This window comes from Vulpes vulpes, chromosome 15, assembly GCF_048418805.1.
Source record: "Vulpes vulpes isolate BD-2025 chromosome 15, VulVul3, whole genome shotgun sequence".
NCBI lineage: Eukaryota > Metazoa > Chordata > Mammalia > Carnivora > Canidae > Vulpes > Vulpes vulpes.
Genome location: NC_132794.1, coordinates 2,932,810 through 2,956,346, shown reverse-complemented (window position 1 = coordinate 2,956,346; position 23,537 = coordinate 2,932,810). Strand labels below are relative to the sequence as shown.

Below are 23,537 nucleotides of genomic sequence, written 5' to 3'. Positions count from 1 at the left end.
ATAATATTTACAGAGGCGATCTAACTGCATATCTGAAGATTTATAAATAATATACCAGGTACAATTTGTTGGCAACACTTCTGCAGAGTTGTGGATGGTGTAAGTGACCAGAATTGACCTTGGAGGTGGAAAACTTCCTCCTACAGACCAGCTTTAGATGAAATTGAGAAGTTAAAGATTTATCTGTTTAAAAAGACACTAGAGGGGCATGTGGGTTGCTTAGTCAGTGAAGCATCTGCCTTCAGCTCAGGTCATGATCCCAGGATCCTGCGATTGAGCCCTGCCTTGGGTGCCCTGCTCAGCAAGGAGCCTGCTTCTCCCTCTCCCTTTGCCTGGCACTCCCCCTGCTTGCTTTTTCTCTGTCATATAAATAAATAAAATGTTTTAAAAAATAAATAAAAAGACACTAGGAGCCATTGTGTGAGTTCGATTAAACTTTGTATAAATTGTAGCAACCATCAACTTGATAAAAATTTATTTGTCATTATGTTACATGGTCAAGGTTTTCAGGGTAAAGAAAAGATACACAAGTATGAAGTCAAAGTAGTTAGGTACATACCCTGTAATCCCAAATTTGAATTGTAGACATTAACATTAGTGTTAATCTGTTTTGAAAAAAAAATTTTTTTTGAAAAATTTTTAATGAGAAAACATTTCCTGTGTCCTCTGAAAAGCCTAGAAACAGTGACCAAGCAGTAGCAGTGAGCACCCATGGCATCTAGATTGTGGTCTCTACATATCATTTCCCACTGAAAGGAATCAGGGCCCTGTGAATGGATGGGAAAGTCAGAGTTTGGTGTAGAAAATGAACAAAATGAGCCTGGAGTAGCATGTTTTACCTGAAAGCAAGAAAGCTATCGAGAAATAGGGCGTATTAAAGGCTCTAGGATGGGCAGCCCGGGTGGCTCAGCGGTTTGGCGCTGCCTTTGGCCCAGGGCCCGATCCTGGAGACCCGGGAGTCGAGTCCATGTTGGGCTCCGTGCATGGAGCCTGTTTCTCCCTCTGCCTGTGTCTCTACCCCTCTCTGTCTGTTTCTCATGAATAAATAAATCTTTTTTGTTTTTTTTTAAATAAAGGCTCTAGGAGGTAACTAAAGGGGCTTGCATTGGCCAAAGATGGGATAATTTGGAACATCAAAAAATATATACATTTATATAAAACTGTACTTACTTTTTAAATGTTCAAGCCCATGAGATCATAATGTACTAAAAAGAGCCTCACTGGTCACTATTGGAGGATGCTGGGGAACCGGCACATTATTCTGAGAGTTGATAGCTCAAGGTAAAGAAGCAAGCCTGGGGATGCCTGGGTGGCTCAGCGGTTTCACGCCTGCCTTTGGCCCAGTGCGCAATCCTGGAGTCCTGAGATCGAGTCCCGCGTCGGGCTCCCGGCATGGAGCCTGCTTCTCCCTCTGCCTGTGTCTCTGCCCCCCCCCCCTCTCTATGTCTATCATAAATAAATAAAAATAAATCTTAAAAAAAAAAAAAAAAAAAAAAAGAAGCAAGCCTTAAGGAACCCCATCACTGGGGCTGCAGTGGGGAGGATGGACTTTGGAAGGTTGGGGTGTGGTGGGGGTTGGGAAGAGTGGCCATGGGAGAAACATCTGGAAGCATTGCTGGGAGGTCAGGAAATGGAGACTTGGGGGGGGGGGGTCCTTCACCCCCTCCTCAGTGATTGTTTCAGTAAACTTGTTGAATCAAAGCTAGATGACTTTTCTCCAAAGTGAAATTCTGGAAAATAATCTTCACAGTTGCAATTAGAGTCTTTGTTGCCCAACATTTTAACCCTTATATGCTCACGAGTAGTGTCAAGAATCCTTCACTTGCTACCATATACTTTTTGCTACATCGGATATTTTTTGTATGTGTTGATGAGGCACGAGGAAGGAGTTCTTTCCTTTTCAGTAATTCGTCTTATGGTATTTTGGAGATGCCTGACTTCCAAACCATGACTGTGGGAGGTGCCACTTCTACACCTAAGCACCAGGCTGTCACTCTCTTTTGACTCTCGTTAATGTTTGCAGAGCAGTTACGCATGTGGGCAGCATCAAGCATTACATCCTGGCTGGGATTGAAAGGCATTCCTGTGTGCCCGTGGATCTGCGCCTTCCTCCACGCTCAGTGTTTCCCATTCGGAATGACACCATAATTCATAGATTGGATTCATGAACTTAACATTGTAGGCATCAAAGTTGCACAGGTTACCAGATACTGTACTGATTTGCCTGCGAGTTCTACGGTTCTGTTAGAACCAGGGTTATCGTATTCTCAGAGATAATGTGTCAAAGACACAGCAGGGCTTCAGAGCCAGACTGACCTCACAAGAGGATTTCACATCTGAGGACCCTGTTATAAATGATCTACCAGAGTGTTCTGATTAACCACTAGTGTGAACCCGATCACTCCAGAAAGCAACCATTTCATTATGCTTGTGGCTGTGTGGATCAGGAATTTGAGAAAGGGCTACAGTGGGAACGGCCTGTCTCTGCCCCACAGTGTTTGGGTCCTGAGCTAGGAAGACTCAGGCTGGCAGTGGCTTGATCGCTGAGGGCTGGAGTACTTCGGGAGGACTTTTCTCAAATCATTTCCACTGCCTTCGTGTTCTGAGTGAATCACTAAGGTCAACCCAGATTTAAGAGCTGGGGACAAAGACCCTGCATCTCAATGCGAAGTCAGTGCATTAGGGGATACATGAATATATATATATATATACATATATATATATATATTTTTAAAGATTTTATTTATTCACGAGAGACACAACACACAGAGAGAGAGAGAGAGAGGCAGAGGGAGAAGCAGGCTCTCTATGGGGAGCCTGATGCAGGACTCGATCTTGGGACCCTAGGCTCATGCCCTGAGCTGAAGGCAGATGCTTAACCACTGAGCCACCCAGGCACCCAGGGGTATGTTTTAAAAGCATTTAAAAGTCTCAAAGAGGTCTTGACATATGGAGTAGACATTTAGCTGATATTTCTTCTCTCATTTTCCCTTTTCTACCCTTTGTACAAAATGAAGAGTGAGCCTCTTAGGACAAATTGCCCATGCATCCATGCATTGGCATGGACTACATAAATAGGACTATGACACAGAGCTTTGAGGCAGTGTCCTTCCAAATCGGTAGCGATTTTATCTTTTGAGTGCTTCTGCCTTAACCATAACCAGCTTGGTCATCAAGAGTCAAGGTGTCCGTGGCTGAACAAGAGAGCACATGGTTGATCGTAGCGCCCTTGGAGAGTAGTGCCAAAACCAGTTTTGCTAGCATTTTGCAGGAATTGACTGAGTTCTGAGATTTTTGTAAAAGCATCAAAATTGCAAAGTTTTGTGCATTTTTGTTACTACTTCAAGCCTTGGCAAATCTCAGGTCTTATTTCTTCTATTCCATTGGCCTGTTTATTTGTTCCTGTGCCATTACCCACGTTTGGTTGTTACTGTGGCTCTGTAGGAGGTTTTGGAAGTTGGTGTTTCTTAAACCTTTCAAGAGGGATTTGGCTATTCATGGACCTTTATTCTCCTGTATGCATTTTTAGAATAGGCCTCTTGAGTTTCTCAAAAACAACAGGAATCTTGATTGACTGCATGTGCCAAGAACAACTGGTCTCTCCATGAACTACCAGAAGGAGAGGCAGGCCAAGCAAAGTTGGCAGGTACGAGGTTCGTGCGCACAAACTGGGGGCATTTCTTATCCGGCAGCCCACCAGAAAGCATATAAGAACAATGGTATACTTTTGACAGTAGTGAGAAAAGCCACAAGATACTTAGGAATAAATGTAGCCAAGAATACAGAAGACCTCCACAGAGACCACCCAACTTCATAAGGGACGTGGGAGGGGGCCCCATGTTCTTAGATGGGGTCACCTGGTCCTAGAGAGATGTCTCCTCTCCCTAGATTAATCCATAAATACCTTTTTGACATTGTTAAAAAAAACTGTGTCTTGACAGCAGGAACCTTGTTTTTGTTTCTGCTCCATCCCCAGCATTTAGAACCAGAGAAGACTGTCCCTAAATATGCCGACTGAATGAATGCACAGCAAATGTATGCCCCCGCCCCCTTTCCACTGCACAGGTTGCTGGGAGCCCTTTCCAGGCGGCTCTTGGATGTGACCATCCTGTTAATGATTGATGACAGGTGACTATAGTTGATTTCACCATTCCTCTGCGGATGACATGTAGGTTCTGTTTCCACTTTTTCTTAAGGTGGCTAAAAAACATTGTTAGCATCTAGCTTTTCTTCTGTGAGTTTTTTGGCCTTTGAGGCTTTTGAGCATCAAAAAGAGGTTATTTAACAAAAAAATTTTTAAGGATTTTATTTATTTGACCGAAAGAGCAAGCAGGGAGAGCAACAGGCAAAGGGAGAGGGAGAAACAGGCTTCCCATTGAGCAGGGAGCTGATGCAGGGCTCAGTCCCATGACCCTGGGGTCATGACCTGAGCCAAAACTAAGGGTAGGATGCTGAACCCACTGAGCCACCCAGGTTCCCTATTACATACTTTAAATGAAGAGTCAAGGCTAAAATGTGAGATTAATTTGCCAAATTTTCTTAAATACTACAAATACCTTAAATAAAGGTCAAATACATGTTTTATTCTGAAGCTTAACATAAAAATATTAAAATCTAAATCTTCACAGGGCTGAACAACCCAACCCCCCTGCCCAAAGCCATCATTGAATCCTCTCAGACCAGCAGGAGCTCCCTTGTGGGAGCGCCACCTTAGCTAGGGGGCTGTGGCTGGGGTGACAAGAGAAGACAGGCCCACCCTCCGCCCCACATGCAGTGTCTTCCCTGATTCGTCCACCTGGTCAGAGCACAAAACACTTCACCACTTGGTGGAATTCAACCAATCCGTTTATATCTCTCCTTTTCTGAAAAACTAAGCTTACTCTTCTCATCCACCTGGACAGGAATGCATGAAAAACGGTAAAATGCCTGCCTATCGGATTTGGACCATGTTTCGTATTTTTGTCCACCTTTAAGGTCACAACACTAACACTATATTCTTAGGTTGATTTTGAGAAGACTGTGACCTGGTTTTTGGCTAAATGTGCTTATGGTCAGATTGCTCTCCAGACCAGTTACATGGTTCCTGAGTCCCAGGACTCCTTCAGGATTCCAGGTGTCACTTCATCTTTGCTAGGGAAGTGTGGGACTCTTATTTAAATGTAATAATTGCTAGGGATCCCTGGGTGGCGCAGCGGTTTGGCGCCTGCCTTTGGCCCAGGGCGCGATCCTGGAGACCCGGGATCGAATCCCACGTCGGGCTCCCGGTGCATGGAGCCTGCTTCTCCCTCCTCCTGTGTCTCTGCCTCTCTCTCTCTCTCTATGACTATCATAAATAAATAAAAATTAAAAAAAAATGTAATAATTGCTAGATGAAAAAGGATTATTATTTAAAAATTTGTGTTTCTTTAGTTACTAGTGAGTTTTAATATTTCTGTACATAGAGATTGGAAAATTGTGTTTTTTTCATCTGTACTAGTCCGGCTAGAACTCTTGAAAGGGCACCAAAGTAACAACTTCAGTAAATGATGTGTCCCCTTTTCAGAGCGCCTGGGTGGCTCAGTCATGAAGTGTCTGCCTTCAGCTCAGGTCATGATCCTGGGGTCCTGGGATCGAGCCCTGTGTCGCGCTCCCTGCTCAGCGGGGACCCTGCTTCTCCCCCCCCTCCCTGCTCATGCTCTCTCTAACTATCTCTGTCACTATCTTTGTCTCTCTCTCTCTCTGTCACATAAGTAAATAATAAAATCTTTTTTAAAAATGGTGTGTCTTTTTTTTTATTGTATGAAATTTTTAAAAGAGATAGATAAAAACTACATCGAACCCTTTGACAGCATGATATTGTAAGCACATCGGATTGGCAGTTCTTTGAGTTGCATTTTAGAGCTCTGTGTAATGTTAAGTGAAGACAGTGTTGTGTAAGTTTGAACATAAGAGGAATTTATTTTTCTGTGTAATGGTGAGAAGAGCTAAGAACTGATTGATTTTCTAAACCTCATGTTAGCCTTGGTTTTTACATACTGCTTAACAAAGCAGGTATTTTATTTTATTTTATTTTATTTTTTCATGAGAGACACACAGAGAGAGGCAGAACCACAGGCAGAGGGAGAAGCAGGCTCCCTGTGGGGACCCCGACATGGGACTCGATCCCGGGTCTCCAGGATCAGGCCCCGGGCCGAAGGCGGTGCTAAACCACTGAGCCACCCGGGCTGCCCACAAAGCAGGTTTTGCTACAGATGAGCTTGCTGCCTGCCCATCCTTGGGGCGGGTGCCTGTCGTGTAGCCCCCAGTGAATGGTGGCTTTCCCTTGGGCGCCCAGATGGAGGCTTGGGCCTGGCTCGCTGGCAGCCTCCTCCTGAGCCCAGGAAGTGGTGCGGGGAGCCGCGTGGCTGCCTGCTTGCGGCTATGGGCCAGCGTCAGTACCTAGGGGTGGTGGAGCGCTGTGCCGGGCAGCGGGATGTGGAGGGGGCTCCGCAGGTTAGGGGCAGCACAGTGGCAGGTGGGTGGCCCCTGCAGGGGACGGTGCTGCCTGTGGGCTCACGGCGCTTTTGGGCCTCTTGGGTCAATGGCGCCACCTGGTGGCTCCTTCCTGCAGTTCTGTGCTGTCCTGTCTGCGCGAATGTTCTGGCCCCTTCCTGCTCTGCCCCTGTTTTTACTCAGCAGAGGGAGTTTCCCACCCCTCACCCCCTTTAAAGAATTCCCTGCCTGATATCCTATTGTAGAGGGAGCACATGTTTTCAAAGCTTTGGGCACAGATGTCAAATTTTCCATTTACAATGGTTGTACTAATTATGTCAGACCTTGAAGTTTTGATGGAGAGAAGGACTGCAAATCCCTGGTTTTGAGATAAAATTCTGACTTTCCTCCAATATTTATGATGGACGTTTTGAGACCTAAAGGTTAAGAGTAGAAGGGAGATCCCCTACCTCCCTACCTCCTGGATTCAGCAGTTGATGGTCTGGCCACGGTGTCTTTGGCTCTGTGTGTGCCTGTTGCGCATGTCAAGTAAGTTCTGGGTATTGTGACCACATCCCCACACACTGCAGCCCTCGCTCCTCAAAACAAAGGTGCTTCTCGAGGTTGGCAGCCCCTGCATCGCCTCTTACAGCTCTTGTAGTGGGCACATCCGGTGGTTCCTGCTTCTCTCTCTCTCTCTCTCTCTCTCTCTCTCTCTTTAAAGATTATTTATTTATTTATTCATGAGACACACAGAGAGAGGCAGAGACCCAGGCAGAGGGAGGAGCAGGCTCCCTGCAGAGAGCCCGATGCGGAACTCGATCCCGGGACTCCTGGGCCGAAGGCAGGCGCTCAACCAGTCAGCCACCGGGCGTCCCTCTCATTGTGGTTTGATGTGTATTTCCCTGATGCCAAGTGATGTTAAGCATTTCTCCATGGGTCTGTTGGCCATGCGGCCATGCGTATGTCTTCTTTGGAGAAATGTCTGTTCATGTCTTCTGTCCATCTCTTGACTGGATTATTTGTTTTTTGGGTGTTGGGTTTGATAAAGTTCTTTATAGATTTTTGCGTACTAGCCTTTTATCTGCTAAGACATTTGCAAATCTCTTCTCCCATTCTGTAGGTTGTCTTGGCCTTGTCAACTGTGTCCTTAGCTGTGCCAAGGCTTATTATCTTGATGAAGTCCCCGTAGTTCGTTCTGGCTTTGTTTCCCTTGCCTTGGAAGCCATGTCTAGCAAGAAGTTGCTGTAGCTGAGGTCACAGAGGTTGTGGCCTGTGTTCTAGGATTTTCATCGTTTCCTGTCTCACATTTAGGTCTTTAACCCATTTTGAGTTTATTTTGTGTAAAAAAAAGTTTCTTACACAAAATAAGTTTCCAGTTTCATTCTGCATATGGCTGTCCAGTTTTTCCAACACCGTTTGTTGAAGACACTGTCTTTTTTCCAGTGGATGTTCTTTCTTGCTTTGTCAAAGATGAGTTGACCATAGAGTTGAGGGTCCATTCCTAGGTTCTCTATTCTGTTCCATTAATCTATGTGTCTATTTATGTGCCAGGACCATACTGTCTTGATGACCACAGCTTCAAGTCAGACATTGTGATGCCATCAGGTTTGGTTTTGTTTTTCTGTTTTTTTTTTTTTTTTTTAAGACTTTATTTACTCATGAGAGAGACGGAGTGGGGCAGAGACTCTGGCAGAGGGAGAAACAGGCCCCATGCAGGGAGCCCGACGTGGGACTCTATCCCAGGTCTCCAGGATCATGCCCCAGGCTGAAGGCAGTGCTAAACTGCTGAGCCACCCCGGCTGCCCTGGTTTTGTTTTTCAACATTCCTTTGGCTCTTTGGGGTCTTTTTGGTTCCATACAAATCTTAGGATTATTTGTTGCAGCTCTGTGAAAAATGTTAGTGGTATTTTGATAGAGATTGCATCGAATGTATAGATCGCTCTGGGTAGCATAGACATTCTAACAATATTTATCCTTCCAGTGCATAAGCATGCGATGTTTTCTCATCTCTTTGTGTCCTCTTCGATTTCTTTCATAAGTGTTTTATAACTTTCAGAGTACAGATCTTTCCTTTACCTCTTTGGTTAGGTTTATTCCTAGGTATCTTAGGGTTTTTGGTGCAGTTGTAAATGGGGTCAATTCCTTAATTTCTCTTTCTTCTGTCTCACTGTTAGTGTATAGAAATGCAACTGGTTTCTGGGCATTGATTTTGTGTCCTATCACTTTGTTGAATTCCTGTATGAGTTCTAGCAATTTTTAGGTGGAGTCTTTTGATTACTCAACATAGAATATCATGTCATCTGCAAAGAGTGAGAGTTTGACTTCTTGGCCCATTTAGATGTCTTTTATTTCTTCTTGTTGTCTGATTGCTGAGCTTAGGTACTATTTTGAACATCAGTGGTGAGAGTGAACATCCCTGTTGTGTTCCTGACCTTGGAAAATTTCTGTTTTTCCCCATTGAGAATGATATTTGCTGTGGGCTTTTCATAGATGGTTTTTGTTTTTTGTTTTTTTAAATTTTTATTTATTTATGATAGTCACACACACACACACAGAGAGAGAGGCAGAGACACAGGCAGAGGGAGGAGAAGCAGGCTCCATGCACCGAGAGCCCGACGTGGGATTCGATCCCGGGTCTCCAGGATCGCGCCCTGGGCCAAAAGGCAGGCGCCAAACCGCTGCGCCACCCAGGGATCCCTTCATAGATGGTTTTTATGATTTCAAGATGGTTCCCTCTTTCCCTACGCTGTGAAGAATTTTAATGAAGAAAGGACACTGTGCTTTGTCAAATATTTTTTCTTCATCTGTTGACAGGATCGAATGGTTCTTGCCCTTTATTAGTGCAGTGTATCACATTGATTGATTTGTGGCTGTTGAACCACCCTTGCAGCCCAGGAATAAATCCCACTCGGTTGTGGTGAATAATCCTTTTAATATACTGTTGGATCCTATTGGTGAGAATTTTGGTATCCATGTTCATCAGGGATATTGGTCTGTAATTTTTTGTTTCTGGTGGGGTCTTTGTCTAGTTTTGGGATCAAGGTAATGCTGGCCTCATAGAAAGAGTTTGGAAGTTTTCCTTCCATTTCTATTTTTTGAGATATCTTCAGAAGAATAGGTATTAATTCTTTAAAATGTTTGGTAGAGTTCCCCTGAAAAGTCATCTGACTCTAGACTCCTGTTTGTTGGGAGATTTTTGATGACTGCTTCAATTTCCTGGCTGGTTATGGGTCTGCTCAGGTTTTATATTTCTTCCTGTTTCAGTTTTGGTAGTTTATACATCTCTAGGAATGCAACCATTTCTTCCAGATTAGTCTAAATTGTTTGCATGTAGTTGTTTATACTATGTTCTTATCATTGTATTTCTTCAGTGTTGGTTGTGATCTCTCCTTTTTCATTCATAATTTTACCTATTTGAGTCCTTTCTCTTTTCTTTTTGATAAGTCCAGCTAAGGGTTTATCAATCTAATTAATTCTTTCAGAGAACCAGTTACTAGCTGATCTATTCTGCTGTTGTTTTTTGGTATCTAGTTCATTGATTTCTGTACTAATCTTTATTATTTCTCTTCTCCTGCTGGATTTAGGAGAAATCTGCCTCCGTTATTTGCTGTTCTCTGCCTCCGTTAGGTGTAGGGTTAGGTTGTATAGTTGAGGCTTTTCTTTTTTCTTGAGAAAGGCTTGTATTGCTGTATACTTCCCTGTTAGTACCACCTTTGCTGCATCCCAGGGTTTTGAACACTTATGTTTTCATTTTCATTTGTTTCCATAGATGTATAAAATTCCTCTTTAATTTCCTGGTTGACCCATTTATTCTTTAATAGGATGCTCTTTAGTCTCCATGTATTTGTGTTCCTTCCAAATTTCCTCTTGTGATTGAGTTCAAGTTTTAAAGCATCGTGGTCTGAAAATATGCAGGGATCATCCCAATCTTTTGGTACTGAAAGACTTGATTGAGACCTGATATATAATCTATTCTGAAAAATATTGAGAGCTGATATATAATGTGTTCTGAGACCTGATATTGAGACCTGATATATAATCTATTTTGAAAAATGTTCCATGTGCACTCAAGGGTGTGTATTCTGTTGCTTTAGGATGAAATGCTCTGAATATATCTGTGAAGTCCACCTGGTTCAGTGTGTCATTCAAAGCCCTTGTTTCGTTGTTGGTCTTCTGCTTAGATTATCTGTCAATTGCTGTGAGTGTGGTACTGAAGTCCCCTTATTATTATTACCAATGTGTTTTTACAATTTTTTTAAGGCTAAAATAAATTTATTCATTTTAGAGAGACACGCAGAGAGAGGCAGAGACACAGGCAGAGGGAGAAGCAGGTTCCCTGCAGGGAACCCGATGCAGGACTTGATCCTAGGATCCTTGGGTCATGCCCTGAGCTGAAGGCAGATGCTCAACCACTGAGGCTCCCAGGCACCCCTAAATTTTTTATTGCTTGGTTTATATAATTGGCTGCTCCCAAGTTAGAGGCAAAATATATACACTGTTAGGTCTTCTTGTTGGTAGATCCTTTTATTATGATATGGTGTCCTTCTTCGTCTCTTATTACAATCTCTGGTATAGGACAGCCCTGGTGGCTCAGTCGTTTAGCGCCGCCTTCAGCCCAGGGCCTGATCCTGGAGACCTGGGATCGAGTCCCACATTGGGCTCCCTGCATGGAGCCTGCTTCTCCCTCTGCCTGTGTCTCTGCCTCTCTCCCTCTCTCTCTCTCTCTGTGTCTCCCATGAATAAATAAATAGAATCTTAAAAAAAAATAAAGTCTAGTTTGTCTAAGGATGGCTACCCCAGCTTTCTTTTGATGTCCATTAGTATGGTTCTCCACCCCCTCACATTCAATCTAGAGGTGTCTTTGGGTCTAAACACACCTTGTAGACAGCATATCAGTGGGTCTTGGTTTTTTTTTTTTTTTTTTAATCCAATCTGATACCCTGTATCTTTGGATTGGAGCATTTAGCCCATTTACATTCAGAGTAATTATTGAAAGATACAAATTTAGTGCCATTGTATTACTTGTAAAGTTACTGTTTCTGTGCATTGTCTCTGTTCCTTTCTGGTCATTGTTACTTTTGGGCTCTTTCTTTGCCCAAAGGATCCTCTTTAATATTTCTTGCAGAGCTGGTTTAGTGATCACAAATTCTTTTAGTTTCATTTGTCCTGGAAGCTCTTTTTTAAAAAAAAAAATTTTTTTAAAGATTTTATTTATTTATTCATGAGACACAGAGAGAGAGAGAGAGGTAGAGACACAGGCAGAGGGAGAAGCAGGATCCATGCAGGGAGCTCGATGTGGGACTCGATCCCGGGTTTCCAGGATCATGCCCTGGGCTGAAGACGGCGCTAAACCGCTGAGCCACCGGGGCAGCCCCCTCCAAAAAAATTTTTTTTTAAGATTTTATTTACTCATGAGAGACACAGAGAGGGGGCAGAGACACAGGTAGGCAGAGGGAGAAGCAGGCTTCCTGTGGGGTGCCCAATGGGGGACTCGATCTGGTGACTCCCGGATCATGCCCCGAGCCAAAGGCAGACGCTCAACCACTGAGCCATCCCAGTGTCCTTGTCCTGGAAGCTCTTTATTTTCTCTTTCTGTTATGAAGAACAGCCTTGTTGGAAAAACTATTGTTTGCTGCGTATTTTTCTCATTTAGCCCCTGAATATATCATACCAGTCCTTTCTGGCCTGCCAGGTCTCTGTGGACAGCTCTGCTGCCAGCCTTATGTTTCTACGCTTGTAGGTTAAGGACCTCTTGTCCTGAGCTGCTTTTGTGATTTTCTCTTTGTATCTGAGATTTGCAAACTTCACTATTAAATGTTGAGGTGTTGACCTATTTTTATTGATTTTAAGGGAGGGGAGGTCCTCTGTGCCTCCTGGAATTGAATGCCTGTTTCCTTCCTCAGATTAGGGAAGTTTTCAGCTATAATTTGCTCAAATAATCCTTCTGCCCCACTCTTTCTGCTTCCTCTGGGACCCCAGTTATTCCATATTGTTTCACTTTATACTATCTCTCTCTTTCTCAGATTCCTTATTCTTCATCATTTTGTCTTCTATATCACTGATTTTTTTCTTCTGCTTCATTTATCCTATCAGAGCCTCCATTTTTTATTGTATCTCAATTATAGCCTTTTTGATTTTGACCATTAGATTTTAGTTCTTTTATTTCTCCAGTAAGGGATACTCTAGTGTCTTCTATGCTTTTTTTCAAGCCCAGCTAGTATCTTCATAATCATAATGTTTTGAATTCTAGTTCTGACCTCTTAGTTATATCCATATTGACTAAATCCCTGGCAGTGAGTACTGCCTCTTGTTCTTGCTTTTAGGGTGAGTTCTTTCATCTTGTCATTTGTCCAGAAAAGAATAGATGAAAGAGACAAAATACAAAATAGCAACTATGACACCAGAAAAATACACACTAAACAAATCAGAAGAGAACAGAAACCCAAAAAACCCAAAAAATCCAAAAACAAAAACACAAAAAAACAAGAATACAATCAAACAAGAAGTTAAACAGAACAATAAACTAGATCCTGGGTGTATTTTAGTCTGTTTGTTAGAAGTAACTAGATCCCAAAATAGGAAAGAAAGAGAAACTTACATATATACAAAAATAAAATTGAATACAATGAAAGGAAGCAAAAAGTGGAAAAAAGATGACATGTAAATGTAAAAAAGAAAAAAGATTTAAAAATTGATAAAATAAGAAAATAGCTAAAAGGGAAATAAAATCTAAAACTGAAAGACTAAAGAATCATAAGAAAAAACCCACAAATGCTATATGCTGTTCCCCTCAGAGCTGGAGTTTTGCAATTCTGCATAATTAATTAACTTGGTATCAGCCTGAAGTCCCTGCTGGTCTTCTGGGGGAGGGCCCTGTTGCCCTGATTCTCAGGTGTCTGTGCCCCTGGGGGTTGCACCCCGGTTGCTGGGGGAGCGGGGCTCTGTGAGCGTGGCTCAGGAACCAGGTGGGGATGAAAGAGGTGGCACCCCGATCTCCAGCCCCCCACTCTTCGTGAGCCCCCACAGAATCACTCTTGACTCCCTGTGTTTACCTGGGGAGCATTTCTATCTCAGGCAGGAACACCCCCTGCCCCTTGGAGTCTCTGAACTTTGCAGACCCCTGCTGTGTGCTCCTGCTCTCTCCTCCCAGGGCAGGGAGGGGGGTCCCGCCACATTCTGCCCCTGTTGGGCCCCTGCGGGGAGAGGGTCCACCCTCAGGGCCTCAGTTCTGCTTTATGGCCACACCTAGCCGGATCCCCACTCTGATGCCTGGGAACTCTGCCACCATTGGGTGCTTTCGTTTTTTTTTTTTTGTTTTGTTTTGTTTTGTTTTGTTTTCAATATTAGATTTTACTTTATCATAATTTAAACTGAGCAAAAATGAAGAGACAGTAAATACTTTCCAACTATTATAATTCTGACAGAGAACAGTGTTTCTGTAGATTGGTGGTCCAATCAACGTAGCCAACATTTACTGGATACCTTCTGCATGCCAACTAAGCATTTTGCAAATGCTAGCATTTAGTACTTATAACAACACTTTAGGTAGGTATTTTTTTTTTAAATTAACTTTTATTGGTGTTCAATTTCCCAACATACAGAAAAACACCCAGTGCTCATCCCGTCAAGTGTCCACCTCAGTGCCCGTCACCCATTCCCCTCCAACACCCGCCCTCCTCCCCTTCCACCACCCCTAGTTCATTTCCCCGAGTTAGGAGTCTTTATGTTCTGTCTCCCTTCCTGATATTTCCCAACATTTCTTTTCCCTTCCTTTATATTCCCTTTCACTATTATTCATATTCCCCAAATGAATGAGAACATACACTGCTTGTCCTTCTCCGATTGACTTATTTCACTCAGCATAATACCCTCCAGTTCCGTCCACGTTGAAGCAAATGGTGGGTATTTGTCGTTTCTAATGGCTGAGGAATATTCCATTGTATACATAAACCACATCTTCTTTATCCATTCATCTTTCGATGGACACCGAGGCTCCTTCCACAGTTTGGCTATTGTGGCCTTCCTTAGGTAGGTATTATATTTTTTTCAGAGTGTAAAGATTATTTATTAGGGGGGGGGAGGCATAGACAGAGACAGAAAGGGAAAAAAGAACCTCCACCAGACTCCTCACTGAGTGAGGAGCCTATTGCAAAATTCGATCTTATGGCCCTGAAACCATGAATTTTTTTTTTAAGATTTTATTTATATTTTCATGAGAGACACACACAGAGAGAGAGAGAGGCAGAGATACAGGCAGAGGAAGAAGCAGGCTCCATGCAGGGAGCTCGACATGGGACTCGATCCTGGGTCCCCAGGATCACACCCTGGGCTGAAGGCAGACGTTCAACTGCTGAGCCACCCACTGAGCCACCCGGGCTGCCCAGCAAATTGAATTTAAATAAAAAAAGAAAAAAGAAAAAAAGCTGGGCAGCCCAGGTGGCTCAGCGGTTTAGCGCCACCTTCAGTCCAGGGTGTGATCCTGGGGATCCAGGATCGAGTCCCACGTCGAGCTCCCACGTGGAGCTCCCTGCGTGGAGCCTGCTTCTCCCTCGGCCTGTGTCTCTGCCTCTCTCTCTCTCTCTCTCTGTGTGTGTGTGTGTGTGTGTCTCTCATGAAAAAAAAAAATCTTTTTAAAAAAGTCTACTTCCTCAGGTTTTTTGTTTGTTTAGTTAAAGGATAAATATGCAGATTTTTAAGGTTGGGAAAGAAGTTCTAGTAAAAAAGACACATAAATGTCTTTTTAGACACATAAATATTTAGACACACAAATATCTTATGTGTCTTTTAAAAACACCTAAATATTTGCCAACATATAACATCCAGTGCTCATTCCATCAAGTACCGTCCTCAGTGCCTGTCACTCTTGTTCTTTTTGTGACCCCGGGGGCCCTGAGATGACACTGTCCCACCTGGGATCCCGTCCCCATGATCACCTTTCAGGAAGACTACAAAAGTTCTGATTTTTGTGTTCACTGCTTCTAACACTTTCCAGTAGCGGCTTTCGGAGGCTCCCTACCCCTGCGGTTTAGCTTCCCATATATGGCCTCCGAGTCACGTCTCTAAACCTCCTACCTTGCAAAAAGTAGTTGCTTTTCTATTGGTAAAACTGCAGCAATTCTTTTCTCAGATCTCCGGTTGATTTTGCAGGTGTTCAGAATGATTTGGTAACTATTGAGCTGAATACCAGGGACCAAAGTTAGGGTCCTCTACTCCTTCTTCATCTTAAGTCTTCTTGAATTAGTGTTTTTGTATTTTTTTGGGGTAAATACTCAGTGGTGCATTTGCTGGATTAGTAGGACAGCTCTATTTTTAACTTTCTGAGGACCCTCCATACTGTTTTCCAGAGTGGACGCACCAGTCTGCCCCCACCAACAGTGCAAGGGGGTTCCCCTTTCTCTGCGTCCTCGCCAACACCTCTTCTTTCTTGTGTTGTTGAGTTTAGCCATTCTGATGGGTGTGAGGTGGCTTCTCATTGTGGTATTGATTTGTATTTCCCTGACATTAAGTGATGTTGAGCATCTTTTCGTGTGTCTGTTGGCCATCTGGATGTCTTCTTTGGGGAAATGTCTGTTCATGTCTTCCCATTTTTAATTTGGTTATTTGTTTTTGGGTGTTGAGTTTTATAAGTTCTTCAACTATTTTAGACATTAAACCTTTTTAAGATATGTCACTTGCAAATATCTTCTCCCATTCTGTAGGTTGCCTTTGGTTTTGTTTCTTTTGCTGTGAAGAAGCTTTTTATTTTGATGAAATCCCAGTAGTTTACTTTTGCTTTTGTTCCCCTTATCTCAGGAGATATATCTAGAAACATGTTATGGCAGATGTCAGAGAAATTACTCCCTGTGTTCTCTTCTAGGTTTTTTTATGGTTTCAGGTCTGACATTTAGGTCTTTAACCCATGTTGAATTTATTTTTGTGTATGGTGTAGGATAGTGGTCCAATTTCATTCCTTTTTTTTTTTTTTTCAAGATTTTATTTTATTTTATTTTTTAATTTTTATTTATTTATGATAGTCACACACACAGAGAGAGAGAGAGAGAGAGAGAGAGAGAGAGAGACAGGCAGAGACACAGGCAGAGAGAGGAGAGGCAGGCTCCATGCAGGGAGCCTGATGTGGGACTTGATCCCGGGACTCCAGAATTATGGCCTGACCCAAAGGCAGATGCTCAACCACTGAGCCACACAGGCGTCCCTCATTCTTCTGTGGTTTTCCCAACACTGTTTGTTGAAGAGACTGTCTTTTTTTCCCTGGGATAATTATTTGCTGCTTGGCTGAAGATTAATTGACCATAAAGTTGTGGGTTCATTTTTGGGTTTTCTGTTCTGTTGATCTATGTATCTATTTCTGTGCTAGTACCATACTGTCTTGATGATTACAACTTAATAATACAGCTTAAAGTGTGCAATTGTGATGCCACCAACTTTGGTTTTCTTTTTCAACATCCCTTTGGTTTTGGGGGATCAAAAGATGTGGTGCCATGCAAATTTTAGGCTTGTTTGTTCTAGTTCTTTGAAAAGTTCTGTTGGTATTTGATAGGGATTGCATTAACTGTGTAGGTTGCTTTGGGTACTATGGACATTTTAACGATGCTTGCTCTTCCAATCCATGAGGATGGAATGTTTTCCCGTATCTTTGTGTCATCTTCAATTTCTTTGATCAGTGTTTTATAGTTTTCAGAGTATAGGTCTTTCACCTCTTTGGGTGAAAGGTTTAGATACCTAGGTTTATTCCTAGGTATCTTATTGGGCTCAACAGATTCTTGTTTTACTCCCAATTACTATCATACTTCATTGCTCACATTGTCCCACTTTTGGCCAGTGAGAGCTTCTGCAAGCTGGTTTGTCCACATTCCCCATGATTTTTTGAGCACAGGTTCCAGGCTCATCTTGTCCTTTCCAGCCCTAGGATCAAATCAGCCACTTCTCTAAGGAGCCCTGATTCTTTGTATTGTGGATTGATATTTATCAACCAAGATCTGGATACCAAGTGCTACTTGCTACTGGGTGTCACTGCTTCTCAAGCCTCTCAGTGGACAGGGCTGGGCCAGTGTGTGCATGTACTGCACCTGTCATGTGTATGTAGGTGAGCTCACCTGTGCATCTATGGCTCTATGTTTGTGTGTGTTTTTTATTTTTTTTTATTTTAAACATTTGATTTTATTTATTCATGAGAGACAGAGAGAGAGAGAGAGAGAGAGGGGCCCAGGCAGAGGGAGAAGCAGGCTCCATGCAGGGAGCCCGATGCGGGACTTGATCCCGGGTCTCCAGGATCACGCCCTGGGCTGCAGGCAGTGCTAACCCGCTGAGCCACCCGGGCTGCCCCTGCCTATTCTTTAAGTGGAAGTTTTATAAAATATTTTCTTTTCCACTTTGAATAGTCTCAGACCTTCAGATGGCTGATGGAGGGAGAGCTCCGCTCCCGCCGTGCAGCTCTGAGCACGCGAGCCCCTGGCAACCCAGGCTATCTCCTGGCCGGTCCCATCACTTTCTGGGCACGTCCCCTGGTCTGGGTTGCCTTCTGGGTAAGGTGGTGCCCGCACCTCCCGCTGCATCTGTACAGGGTTAAATAGTACAAATGTGGAAGCAGCCCCCGACACAGGTGCGCTTACCTGACGTCTCCGCGGCCGAGAAGGTAAAGGTGTGTAATCAAGATACTTTCCAGTCTGCCCGTCGGTTCGTAGATGTTCCCTTTGCCAGGGTGGCTTTCCCATTGAGTATCGGATGACTCTGGATGACTCGGGGACTGGGGACTTAGCTCCTCCCACAAAGCCTCTGCTGCTCTTCCAGTGACTGTTGAACCAGCCTGGTGAGCCTGTGGCTGCCCTGCCCTCTGCAGGCCTAGGATGACTCAGCCAGAGCCTGGCCTTGGGACGGGACCCTTCCTGCCAGCAGCCACAAAAGTGACAGTAATAGAGATCGGAAGAGGTTGAAAGCACAGCCAGTTGATGTGGGCACCGGGGCAGGCGGAGCTGGCGTGAGCCGCCATCCAGACCATGCTGTGGATGGTGCTGGTTGTCGGGGACACAGCAGGACAAGGTCCTTGACCCTTAAGGACCATGTAGAGGAAGGAAAACCACGAGGCACCACAGGACTGAGCAGAGGCTGGACGTGAGGCCCCAGGAGAGATGTGCAGGGCTGGTGCGGGCGCGCCACTGGGCAGACGCTGGGGATGATGATGGGGATGAGGAGTAGTCCCGTGCGGGCCGCGCCCAGAAAAGGCCCGAGTGTTCCAGCAGAACTGCCAGGCAGCGGGAGGGCCAGGCAGGGGGAGGAAGTAGTGTGGTGCCCTCTGACTGTTGGCACAGCTCCCAGTAGGAGAGCGCTGGCCAGGGCCCTGCTGCCCACGACTTGACCTCCTGGGGTTTTCACCAGGTTTGCATTTCTGAAAAGCGGACAGTGGAGGGGAGGAGGGTGAGACCAGAGGTTCCCGTGAGCCGCTGCTGTGGTCAAGGTCGTGGGGAATGCTGGCTGGAGTCACTGCCCTGGGGTGGAGGGGAAGGCAAGATGCTAGGAGGAGGGGCAGCTTTTGGTCAAGACAGAGACCATTAGGAGGTAACAGTTGGGGGTGCCAGGGGCAGAGGGGGCACCTTCAGTCATGACTCTGCATGGTTCACTTCCCAGCCTCGGGCTTGCCACGTCCTGCTCTCTCTCCTGCCCGCTCCCATCAGGTCCTCCTCTGCCCGGCCCACGGACACACCCCTGCAGGTCCCCATGGCCGTGGTCAGCCGCACGGGTGTGACTGACACCCCGTCCTCCATCCACCTCCTCCACTGGCATCAGTGGCACCACTTGGTTCTGTTCTTGCCCTGCTGGCTGCTCCCCATTCTGTGCTGGGGGCCCTGATTTCCCAACCTCCTGACTCTTACATGGCCTGCGCCCTGCCCCCTGGGTGGCCTCTCCCGGGCTGGACGCTCTGCCCACTGTCTCAGTGTCCTGGGGCTGCTGGCACAAAGTCCCACAAGCTGGATGGACAAAAACAACAGATACATCTTTTCTGGTCTCGGCCAGAACCTGCAGTCAACCCAGGATGTGAAGGCTTAGGGGAGGGTCCTTCCTGCCTCTCTCAGCTCCCGGTAGCTCTAGGAGTCCTTGGCTTGGGGCTGGCTTCTGTCTTCACGTGGCGGTCCCCTCTGAGTGTCTCAGATCTTCCTCTCGCCACTCTTAGAGGACACCAGTCATTGGATTTAGGGCCTCCCCTAAATGCAGGATAGTCTCATTTTAAAATCCTTCATATAATTCCATGTATAAAGACCCTTTTTCTAGAGAAGGTCCCATTTGCAAGGACTAGGGACTGGGCTTTGGCTGTCTCCTGTGGAACTGTTCAGCCCCGGCTCGTACCAGCCATACCCTGGTGGTCAGCAGGTTTGCATTTCTGGTACAGTCTCATTGGTTCAGAATTTGTATGAGAAGCATCTCAAACCTAAAATATCCCAACTCTTGCTTTCTCCTCCCAGGCCGCAGAACCTGCTCCTCTCCATCTGCTCCATTTTGGGACATGCGGCTCTGCTCTGCCCGTGGCTCAGGTGGGAACCCCGCATGGGCCCCTGCCTGCGCAGCACTGCACACCTGTCCTCTGTGTGTCCCTGTCACGTCCCCCTTCTGCTCAGACTCTCCCACGGGTCCCTGTCCCCCCATGAGACTCTGTGGGACCTGGTCCTGTGCCCCCTGCTCCCTTACCCTCCCCTTCTTCAGCACCCTGCCGGGTCACACTAGCCCCCCTGCCCCCGGGGGTCTCCTGCAGGCACCGTCCCCGACCTTCCCCCCGCCCCCCGCCCCGAATTCTCTGTCCCTGCCTGCTTGTCCACATCTCATCCCTTCCTGACAGCCGCGTGTAAGGGGGCCGGGGTGTGCCTCCCCCTCCCCCACGACCTGTGTGTGCCAGTCTGGGCTGGCGCATAGGATGGTACCTAAGACAGGGGCGCCTGCCGAAGGAAGGAGGGTGACCCCGTTTGTCCCCACGTCCTGCTGCTCCCCGGGCAGGTGGGCAGCCCTTGGCTCCCGTGACAGCCTGGCCAGCTGTGCCTCTGGCCAGTTACTTGGGCTCCCCAGGGTCAAGCGGCCCCGGGACCCTGCCCCGGGGTGAGTGTGAGCACCGAGAGGGTCAAGATGCCGAAGCATTTAGGAGCTGGGCTGGCTTTTCCGGCCACCGCTGCCCCTGGTCGTGGGCTTGGCGCCTTGTTCCTTACAGCTGTGCCTCGGGACATGCTTCTCCCTCCTTCCCCGGCCGCTAGTCTCGGGCTTGGTTCCCCACCCCCCACTGAGCATGGTCTCCCGCAGCACCCCTTCCCCCGTGACCCCTTCCCCCATGACCCCTTCCCCCGTGACCATCAGCTAGCGAACAGGTGAATAGCTGCCCTTGACTTATGACCTTCTCAGCACAGCCCGGACTGTCACACAGGGACCTGACTGGTTCCCGTGCCACACTGCGGGTGCTCCAATGGGGGGTGCTTGGGGGGGCGCTCTGCGTAGCCCCCACTCCAATTAGTCTTAATTTGAAGCTTTGCCTTGTCGTCAAGGACACGAGGCATTATTTCCATCTCCTCCTACATACGGGTGGTAGGAGAGTGCCCTGTGTGGTTCCCATGTGTCCACCGGGTGTCCCTGACCTCCCAGGGCCGGGGGCTCTGGGCCAGGGCTCCTGCCCAGAAGGGGTGCTCGTCACACAGCAGGGGGCGCCGCTCGCCCACCCTGAGTCAGTGCAGGCGCCACTTGGGTGAATAAATCTGGATGGCTGCAAAACGTGAAGACAAGTCAGGGCCCAGTGCAAGTGTAAATTGGTCACGCTGAGGGGGTTGGCTTATGACGCATCAGGGTGGGTTTTTCCTCTCCGTGTGAAAATATGCATTTTTACGCAGTGTATGCATGCTGTGGAATAAGGGGGACCAGAGATGCTCTGCAGTGATTAACGGACACTTTTCTGCTTTTGTTTCCCCAGACACCATTTGCTTTTGACTCAAGATGATTTGATGTTTTGTTATAAAACTCATTAACCATGATGGCTACACAGACATTAAGCATAGACAGCTATCAAGATGGGCAACAAGTGAGCGCCTGAGCTTTGTTCTGCATTCTAAATACAGTCGATGGATCGGGTACTGAAACACGACCAGTGCTTTGTATATTTATAATTCAGTTTCCGTGAGGTTGCGAGTTCGATTTTAAGCATGTGATGCATTTATTATATGTTGATCTCAGAAAGGGTAGCTGTAGAGTTATTCAAATCATTTCTTCAAGGGATACCAAGTTGCCAGTAATTCTGACTCCCCTAAGTCATAGTCTTTGGGAAATTGACCTTTTTGATGTCTGTGTGAGTGAGGGTTGTTACTTTTTAAAGAAAAACTGGGTGTTGATGAAAGCCAGATGACTGGTTGCTGACCTGAGCAGGAACCATGGGGTTCCCCCTCCCCAGGTGTGAGCGGCGGAGGGGCCTGTCCCAACGCTCTGGGTGGCCTAGTTGCTGTGCTGTCCCCTCACGTTGTGTGGCTGTGCCCGGACAGCTTCCTCTGATAGAGTGTGGGTGGCCTCTTGCCTGCCCTTCCACTGTCCGTGGACTTGATTGTCCTTGCAGCTGCAGTGAAGGTCTGGGGGTTTCATGTTCTGTGCCTTGAAGGAATTGGGAAGGAGGGGAAGGGGGGAGCTCAGCCTAGTACTGGGAACTCTCAGGGGACACCTGAGGTCTTGGGGTGCTCAGTGTGTTCAGAATGGGGGCCACTCCTCTTCTGACTCTGAGCCCTGGAGCCTCTTCCATTGAAGACCTTCCAGGCTTTGCTTCCTGCTTCCTGTAGTCAGGAGCGGTCGGAGAGTGCGCAGAGGCTCTCTTTTCGCCCTACTTGAAGGTATTAGTGAGCTGGGTCACTAAAGGGCCAGGTGGACTTACCCAAATGAGGTCACCGCCCAGCATCAATGAGGTTCCAGGTGGCGCCCGGGACCTCAGGCTGCCTCCCTCTTCTGTTGTGTCTTTCCGCGGTGGCCAGTTTTGTGCATTCCTGGTTTGGTTCTGTTACACAGACTTTGTTTTTGTTGGCTTGTTGTTGTTGTTGTTGGCTCTTAAAAAATGTTTAAGTGTCTTAGCTTCTCATAGGAATTGAGGGGTGGGGGTCCTCTTCAGCCTGCTCTCTGCCCCTGGAGGTCCTTTGAGAGTTCCAAGTGATTTTTTTTTCTAAAATGCAAACCTAGTGTTGTCCTCCTCCCCCCGGCGGAGCCCTGCCTTGTGGACTCTGCATTGCTCTGGTCCTCCCCTCAGCACCCCGCTTCTGGGGATCCCTGTCCTGTGGCCTTGGCACTGGCTCTTCCCTCAAGCGGCAGTTTGGCCAGGGCCCTCCGGTCCTGCTGTCTGTGCTTCCATTGCTTCCTGTTGAAGACCGTCCTGCCTGCCCTGGTCACCACCGTAGCCTCCTCCCTCCCACCTGCCACCTGCCTCTAGTCCTCCCTCCCTCCACTGATCCTTATTCTCCAGTGTTGCACAGATCCCCTGCTGTGTCCCGGGCAGGGCCAGGCACAAGGAGGGAAAGAGCCTCACTTTTAATAGCTGAGCGCTTTCCCTTGATGTGGAAAAGTCCTTGTCCACGGTGCTTTGAACATTTACTGTTCTGCAGTATAGATGTGCCCCATTCACTCGGCCACTCCTCTGAAGTTGGACATTTAGGATTCTCTTTTTTCACAATCATTTAAACACACACACACACACACACACACACCCTGGAATGATTTTTTTTTTTTTTTTTTTTGGAATAAATCTTTTAAGGCTCTTTCAGATTTCCCTCCTGAAAGGTTGTGTTTGATTGGGCTTTTGTTAGCTGCTTCAGTGTTTTGTGTTTATGAGAGAGAAAGAGAGAGGGAGAGAGAGAGATCTCCCAGGCCCACGGCACCATCTACGGGCAGTGGGCCGCAGGTATTCATGCACAGCTGGACCATGTGAGAGGCAAGGGCGGTGCTAGGGCCCACACTGCAGGGCTCCCCGCTTGGCCTGCACCCACCCCCGGCTGTCAGAGCGGGCTTCATGCCAGGTTGCAGGCTCTCAGGGTACATGGGGATAAGCCCCTTCCCTTGAGTGCCTGCACCCGGCTTCTTCCTCGAGGGACGGG

The 23,537-nt window shown here is 46.6% G+C and overlaps 1 protein-coding gene across 12 annotated transcripts in view; it reads left to right on the top strand.

Moving 5' to 3' along the window:
• The window catches only part of PKNOX1 (PBX/knotted 1 homeobox 1), a 62,079-nt gene that overhangs the window by 10,212 nt on the left and 28,330 nt on the right, over positions 1–23,537 (top strand). For 4 of the 12 annotated variants that reach the window (XR_011997516.1, XR_011997514.1, XM_072739554.1 and 1 more), the window contains exons 2-3: positions 19,908–19,976; positions 21,389–21,496. Coding sequence is in view for 8 of the 12 variants with exons in the window: in XM_072739554.1 (XP_072595655.1) it covers positions 21,446–21,496 (51 nt within the window). In the remaining 4 variants the exon portion in view is untranslated. Of the gene's footprint in view, positions 1–17,121; positions 19,816–19,887; positions 19,977–21,388; positions 21,546–23,537 lie in introns of those variants that run through there. The other 8 variants (XM_072739552.1, XM_025983386.2, XR_011997517.1 and 5 more) reach the window with 8 other exon arrangements.